The 8,098-nt window shown below is 41.1% G+C and overlaps 1 protein-coding gene across 1 annotated transcript; it reads left to right on the top strand.

Moving 5' to 3' along the window:
- The first annotated feature begins 205 nt into the window (after positions 1 to 205).
- On the top strand, positions 206 to 6,912 carry necap1 (NECAP endocytosis associated 1). The gene is made up of 8 exons (XM_071923831.2): positions 206 to 300; positions 1,716 to 1,816; positions 2,613 to 2,717; positions 3,589 to 3,670; positions 4,320 to 4,428; positions 5,186 to 5,333; positions 6,123 to 6,216; positions 6,858 to 6,912. The coding sequence occupies exons 1-8, from the start codon at positions 206 to 208 to the stop codon at positions 6,910 to 6,912; spliced, it is 789 nt and encodes a 262-aa protein (XP_071779932.1).
- The last annotated feature ends 1,186 nt before the right edge of the window (positions 6,913 to 8,098 follow it).

The following is an 8,098-nucleotide window of genomic DNA, read 5'->3' as shown; positions in this document are numbered from 1 at the left end:
CATTAAGATTATTATCATGCAGTTTTATGAGAATGAAGCAGCAATAACATCTCTGATGCACTGGGATACCGTGTACTTTAACGCCGTCTGGCGGTTGGGACACACACACACACACACACACACACACACACACAGACCCCCCCCCAGAAAAGGACCGAATAAATGAGTCAACCACAACTCCCACATCAATAACAGTGGAATCAAGATGGCGGCCGAGGGCGAGTACGAGTCGATCCTGTGCGTTAAACCTGATGTCAACGTTTATCGCATCCCGCCGCGAGCTACAAACCGCGGATACAGGTAAATAACGGTCGGTCGACACCAGCGCTACAATACGGCTTTACAGTGTGCTCGTTATTGCTCGGTGTTTGGTGTTTTACTTCCACTGCTTGCTGCCGGTACATGCTTTCAAACCACGGACAGGGATACAGGCTTTACGTTGTGTCAGCACCGGAGATGGTTATCCGTTTCTGAACATTGTAAATATGCAGAAACGGTTTGCTTTTTCCGTGCTGCGTTGTGCTAACAGTGCGGATCGATTGACAGACAGAGATATCGTGCCGGTCGATGTGGGCGGTTTGCCAGGACAGATCCAGCTAGCCCACTGGCTCTGGTGACAGCTTTGATGTCCTCTTTTCGCAGTGAAACTATTGAATTAAAGAGTGCAGCTTTTCAATTTGGACACTTTTGCTTCAGGCTGTTGTTATGGATAAATGTCAACAGCTTTTGTCCCTCCACTGTGACTGACAGGCACACTGGAAACATGGATGACATCTGTTTAGTCTGGATTGGGAATAGCTCTGATTTTTAAGTAGACTTTTTCATGTCAAGGACCCCCAAATAGATCCACTTCAGACCCCCAGACCCCCATCTAATAAGAGTTTGCCCCCATCTGAGATATGACTTGGTACAAAATGGATAGCTATAACCAGGGATGTAGTGAAATGGTCAAATCTAAGTATATTCTTTATTATTCAAGGATCATTTTAACGACCGTTTTATTTGCAGAATATAGAGTTTGCCCGGCTTTTTAGTCAGGCTGTAGAAAATTCATAATATAAATCATAGAGAGCATAATAAAATTGATCTAAATTTGTCAGGTAAAACAGCATAAATTAATACTTTTATGAATGATTGATTTGAGTTTATACTGGTGGTTGTTTGCTTTATGATGATCACCAACTGGAGATAATAGTTTACCCACCTTTGGTAACACTTAACAGTGTATTAAGCCGTGTATTAACCTATGGAAAAGTATTGTAAGTACACAATATTACTATGTAGGTACTTGATGAAAATCTCCCTAGTAAAACACTGTTTTAATGAAGCCATTCAAATGATGGGTTACACTATTATATAATGTTATGTTACATTATGTATTAGGGAGACTATTAATCGATAATGGAAATAATCATTAGCTGCAGCCCTAGTTGTGATGTTAGTTATTATAGATGTTCCATTCCAAAACACTATATATATCCATTATGGGAAAAAAACCCCTGATGTTCTATGCCCAATATTTAAAAATTTCAGAGGATTAGCTGCTGTAAAATGTTAAGTTTCATAAGTAAAAGTCTCAGAATGGCTACTAACCTTACTAATATTCAATCCAGAGTTTTACCTTCATGTTAGCAATCATTTTGTCAGGGTAGGTGTCATATGTTTGTGTTTTTTAAATGGTGTGTTTCTCATTTGGACTGACTGTTTGTCCGCAGGGCAGCTGACTGGAAGCTGGACGCTCCTGACTGGTCCGGCCGAATGAGGATCACAGCCAAGGGCAAGGTGGCGTTCATCAAACTGGAGGACAAAGTCTCAGGTACGGCAGCGTTGTATAAGTGTCAGTGTCACAGCTAACTGACCTGTATACAAGACAAAACGCTCACAAAATCAATACTGATCAGTCTCACCCATTACATGATGAATTCCAATTATTACCTTCTGGGAAGTGTTTTAGGATGCTGAAGGTACGTAAAAATGTTTTTAAAAGGTCTTTTGTCCCTAGTGCTTTAACGATTTTAAACCAAAATCAACATATACACCCCCTCCCTCCCCAGTTTGTATCATTAAATTAGAAATTTAGTTTCAAGGTCCAGAGACTGGGGATTTACTAATTTTGTTGAGGTATGACAACCAAGACTAAACCTGCACCGTATTCTGTAACTCTGTATTTTACTGTTTTTATTGTCTGTGTTGTTTGCAAGGTTTGTATTGATCATCTTGTCTTGTTACTCATGGTGAAGCCAAAGACAAATTTAATAAAAGTTTTGGTATTTGTATTAAATCTCCAAACCAGACGTGGGTCAAACAGCATTTTCAAATATCTCTTAGCGTTTGTTTTAACCTGTATGAAGTACCAGATGGGTGGGGCTTTTCTGCATCAGTGTCATTCATGTGGTTTTAGGTAAGACATCTTAGCAGATAAGGCATTGCAACATCCAAGTGTTGTGTTCAGTAGCGACATTAGTGACAAACTTGTGAGATTATGACTAAAATGTGGACCGGCTTGTCACCAAGCAACAGCCCATCTGCTTTTGACAGCATCGGTTCACCGTTTTGATAAACGGTTCAGTGTTTTGCATGTGTGTGTTGTGGTTGGCCCTCCCGTCCTGCAGGGGAGCTGTTTGCCCAGGCGCCGGTGCAGGAGTATCCTGGCATCGCCGTGGAAACAGTCAGTGACTCCAGCCGGTACTTTGTTCTGCGAATACAGGATGACAGCGGTGAGGATGGGAATGTTAAGAAACAAGTAATGATAATAATAATCACTCCAAATTCATTTTCTGTGGTCTGAACCAGAGTGGAAAAGTTCACTTTGTTGCATTTTTGCATTTGGTTCATTTAGGTTCAAACTACCAATTACAAGTGAACCAGGGTTTGTAAACAATAGTCACATGACTCACAAGCAGCTTGTTTATTGGACAGATTTTTGGTCACCTGTCATCCTGCCAGGTGAGAGATTCAAAACAAATCTGATTCCAGTCTCTATAACTTTAGCTAACCATGATGGACGTGTCTATCTCTTCTTCTGTGGTGTTCATACCAGTTAAGAACACATGAAGAAATAGCTGAATATGAGCATCAGTCCAGACTTCATTTTGTTCTGCTAGACTTTCCAAGCATGAGGAGCTGCTGGTTGTCAGATGTCAACATCCGTCTCTTTCTACCCATAATCCCTTGTGTTTTGGGGTCATTTCCTGTAGTTGGTTCAGATCATGTTCTCAAATGGCATCGTTGTCACTTGTTCTCACTGAACTAAAGGAGTTAACGCTCCAGAGTTCAAATAAACTTCTCAACATGTTTGGTGTGAACTTGCCCTTAGAAAAGTCATAGAATTTGAAAATTGTGTTTTCAAGGGGCCAAGAAATGTTATGCAGAATGACACATGCCCCAAAAGTGTTTAAAGTGTCATTACACAAAATCTAGGTGATAGATAGATAAACGAATATGTATGATTTGAACATGGATGCTAACAAATGTTTATCATCATGCTTGTATAACATGGAATAGTCATAGAAAATACATTTGATTAGCAAAAATGTGTAGGAAGTTTGATACTCCTACTCTGATACTAATATCGTCTTCCGCTCGCAGGTCGCAGTGCTTTCATAGGCGTTGGCTTCGGGGACCGAGGAGACGCCTTCGATTTCAACGTGGCACTGCAGGACCATTTCAAGTAAGCAGTGACTGAGGGATTTAAGTGTGAATTAAATCAGTGATTACTTTCTCTTCTCCTGAAATTACCATAATAACAATTACTTACCCTGCAGAGGATCGCATCTCATGTTCAGGTCTTTCAGTCTAAGCTGGGAAATATTTTTCTTATCTCCCTTTCTAGTAAAATGTTATAAATAATGAAATGTCCCATGTGTCTCTGTCCTGAAAACTTGCATATGGGTTTGATTAAAAGCAAGTACATTAAGAGCTAAGGTATTTTCCACTTTCCTGTAAACAGTTGCTCATCGGCAGCCAGTTTTGAGGGATGCTTTCCAACAAAGTGTTTATCTTTCACACAACAACAAAAGAAAATCTCCATCATCAGATATACTGGCTGCCATTAGTTTTCCTTCTAAAGTATTGACAGTGGTATTGGACCCGATTGATCTTACCTCCTCTGCTCTCCTGTCACGGTCTGCAGCACAAGCAGCCGGCCAGAGCAAGATGTCATTGAGAGGCGCTTGTGGAAAGTTACTAGCTGCAGTTTTTCTGAAAACTGCTGAAATGCATTGTTTATTTCTGCATCAGTGCTGATGGTGTCTGTGTGTGTGTGTGTGTGTGTGTGTGTGTGTGTGTGTGTGTGTGTGTGTGTGTGTGTGTCCCTACAGATGGGTGAAACAGGAGAATGAAATCAGTAAAAACGCCCAGCTGGGGGATTCAGGACCAAAACTGGACTTGGGTTTTAAAGAGGGACAGACCATCACACTCAACATTGGGGTAAGAACCAGAGATGATGTTAGAAAGTGGCTGATCCTGAATCAGTTTTCATAACCATCATAATCAGAATAAAATGAGACAATCTGGGAATGATATAAACAGTGATGTTCCTAGATCAGCGCTTTCATAAAGGACAAACATTGGCCCAGGAGTTGTGATTTATAAATTTGAAAAGACATGATGGGACTCCTATAATGCTACGGCTTCAGTAGGCCCCTAAAAATAACTTTACAGCCTCTATAAAACTAAAAATGGAGCACATGTGCAACTTGAGATGCAAAGCTGGGACGTCCATGTTCACAAATCACTTGTAATTTTTTTTTTTTCCTGTCATCCAAAATGTTTCAATCCTGGACCACATGTGCTCCTCAGAAGAACAGGGTCATCATTTTGCTCTTGTTAATACACTCAAGATCAAGTTAATGCTCTCCTGCTCAGTAGACACTTTTGTTCATAGTACAAGTTTGTGACATTTCACCTGTGAACAACTGCAAAAAATGCACTCCTGATGTCAACTTACATGTGTCTAAATCACATTGGAATGAGCCTCTTGCTTAGTGACTGCCTGCAAGGACTCAGGAATATTTTCAACTTTTTTCAGCTGTGTTTTAATTCAGAATTTGATCTAAAGATAACCGAGTGCTAAAGGTAAGAATGTACGTACATTGTGAACTTCCCTGAAAAACCTTCCTGCTCATCTGAGTTGCTTTTCTATTCTTCTCAACTGCTTCTTCGTTCTTCTTTTCTCTGTCTCTAGCAAGGTAAAAAGAGGGATAAGCCCCGCCCACAGGGGTCAGGTGGGTTCGGACTCCTCCCACCGCCACCTGGAGGCAAGATAGCGCCGCCCCCCTTGTCGGGCTCATCCAATCACAATACAGTCCCCCAGACGGGCGGCAGCGCAACAGGTAGATGGCACTGTCAGTCAGAGTTTAAAACTGCACTAGGCAACTTTGCATCTTGTCCTCCTCAGACCTAAATTATTTCTTCTAAGTGTCTGGTGGAGGTGGAGGTGGTGAAGAGTAAGTAAAACTTTATTTATATAGCAACAGTTTACAAAGCGCTTCACAAAGAGAGAATAAAAACAAAGAAAAGACATAAAAGGACACATGGTAACAAAACAACTTTATGAAGAGTCAAACCCTTAAAAGCTATCTTAAAGTAGCACAGTCATACACATATATAAAGTTAAACATATGCAACATCAAACATTTACAAACCACATTATGATAAAGAGGCCTGTAAAAAGAAGAGGTTGAACCATCACTGGTGAGTCCATCTTTCTCTGGATGGAGCGCTCACTTGTTGCTGTTTAGGAGGATTTTGTATTTCACTCTATCCGACACCAGAATTAATTTTGGGAATCAATTAGTGGGGATGGGACGCTCTTCCCTGTTGCACCCCAACTTTGTGATTTAGGCTGATAAGACAGGTGCATTTTTCCATAAAAATCTTGCCTAATGCTGCTTTAACCTACAGCAGCGACCTACTTTATTAACCTCTCTCTTAATGGATGGCTGTTAAATGACTATTCAGTGTCTGAGCCTTGGGCTGCAGAAAATCAGTGAAATGTGTGTCAGTTTGTAAGCTAATTTTGGTTTGTTCTATATTTCTTTGACTCTTTTCCCATCTCTCGTCTCTTTTTTCTTTTCTTTTCTTCCTTTTCTCTCTCTCTCTCTCTCTCTGTTGTCTCCCAGGCTGCCTGCTGGAGCTGGACAGTAGTAACTCGAACACAGTGGTTCAGTCGAACCCGAGTTCAGATCTCTGGGGAGACTTCTCCACTCCTGCAAGGTAGACGACTCATTTCCTTTCAAAATAGATTTATTCATATATACATTCATGTGCAGGAATTTGCCCGAGTGGCAGCGGTGCACAGACACACTGATGTCACACCTGGTAGAGGGACAACAGGACGTCAAATACAGTCAAGAGTCCAGTTTAAAACATTGCATCACTGGACTGATGTCACAGTCTGGGGTTACATTTTCTTGCTAGATACAGATGTTTCTTCTAATAGAGATTTCAATTGAACTAAACTTTGGATTGGACCAAGTTCATGTCCTGCATCTCTACTCTCATTCTGTATTGTAGCATTATATATTGTATGTGATATTGCATATTTAACAGAAGGACAAACTATCCAAATTAAAGATTTGGTTTTTGAGTTTAAGGTTTTGGGAAACTTACAATTTTGTAGTTTGGGCACATTATCTACAACATTGCTGCCCTTTTTTGGGTCTGACTTTGAAAACACTGTAGTGGAGCAAAGTGTTGTCTTATAATAACAGGCTGTTCACAGCAGAGGAGCGTTTATTGTTCTGTCTTCATGAATGACAACATTATGTCAGTGCTTAAAAAGAACAAAAACTGGTTCATGATTGTGTCACAAAAGTATAAGTAAGCTGTGTTGATGTAGTGTTTCCTGTCTCCAGCTCACTCCCTCCTCCAGCCCGACCACAGAACACTACAAACTGGATCCAGTTCTGAGCTGCGTCTCTTCAGCCGACATCCGCAGTGCTTTCCGTCTCTTCACCCTGCATCTGTCCGTCACCGCTGACCAGAACCGTAGCTTCCTGTGCATCACTCAAAGTACCCCCCCCCTCCTCCTCCTCCTCCCCCTTCCTGATCCCAAAGCAGTAGAACCCCACACAGTTCTAGAATGCTCATCGTCAAAGCAAAGCCTATCCATGACATCATGTAACTCAGTATTCTAGTTCTTTCATGAGAGGAAACGATCCATTACTGTGTGAAAGCCATGACATGATATTTCCAATAACATCTAAGGGCTAATGTGTGACGTCCCGAGCAGCAGGTGTTCCTGCTTTATTTGTCAGCGGCGCCCCCCGGTGGGCGTCTCCCTGAACAGCGCCTCATCTTTGATCTGATCTGAACAGCGCCCCCCCTCAGGCAGGACAGAGCGCTACATCTCAACAATAGAGGTTTTGGAGGGTACCAATGCTTTTTGTAACCTACTGTGACTAATGTGGACAAAGCGAATGGCTCGGCTTATTTGAAGGCTTCTGTAAACTATATGGCACCAAGCATATTGTTTCATCTAATGTAGTTTTTTAGTCTTATTTTTCTGAATCCACCGGTGGGGAGAGAATGTCACTTGTTTCAACTTAAATTGAGCTAATTTTCAATAATTTTCCTGAATCAGGTGACATTATCTTGAATCATGGGTTGTGATTTGCCTAATTTAAATATATTTACACTTCAGTATAATTCCTAAAACGAGAAACTGCACTGGAAATGCATGAAATCCTTTTACCTCATTGGCAGATTTATTTAAGACTGAATATGGGATGAAATGACTTGTTAAGGTGGAGAGTTTTTGCAGAGCGTCTTTCCCTTGAGAGAAGCTTTTTTCTCTGCAGAGGGGCGTTTTGTAATGGGAATGAAAACGTTTTGGCCCCTGATGAGTTTATTTCCATCTTCACACTGTGAATGGTGGTGGGGGGGCAAAGCCTTGTCCGCAGGCTGGATGCACATTGAGACTCAAAATTGTATGGTTCTGTCTGACGTTTTGGACAGAAATTAATTATGTAAATGAGCTGCCTTCACAATTAGGACTTTATACGTGGCTTAAGTCAGATTTTACAAAATGATAATGTAAGTGGGTTAAAAAATGCAACTTAAAAAGGTCAGATCAGCTTTGCTTTATGGGATGTGA

Source organism: Centroberyx gerrardi, chromosome 19 (genome assembly GCF_048128805.1).
Source record: "Centroberyx gerrardi isolate f3 chromosome 19, fCenGer3.hap1.cur.20231027, whole genome shotgun sequence".
Classification (NCBI taxonomy): Eukaryota; Metazoa; Chordata; class Actinopteri; order Beryciformes; family Berycidae; genus Centroberyx; species Centroberyx gerrardi.
Note: the sequence above shows the minus strand (reverse complement) of the source record. Positions and strands in the feature narration are given on the sequence as shown.

Bases quoted from the DNA above. Each gene is read 5' to 3' on its own strand.
- necap1 (XM_071923831.2), top strand. From the start codon at position 206: ATGGCGGCCGAGGGCGAGTACGAGTCGATCCTGTGCGTTAAACCTGAT. The intron at 1,817-2,612 runs GTACGGCAGCGT...CCCGTCCTGCAG, and splicing joins ACTGGAGGACAAAGTCTCAG to GGGAGCTGTTTGCCCAGGCG. The intron at 6,217-6,857 runs GTAGACGACTCA...TCCTGTCTCCAG, and splicing joins GACTTCTCCACTCCTGCAAG to CTCACTCCCTCCTCCAGCCC.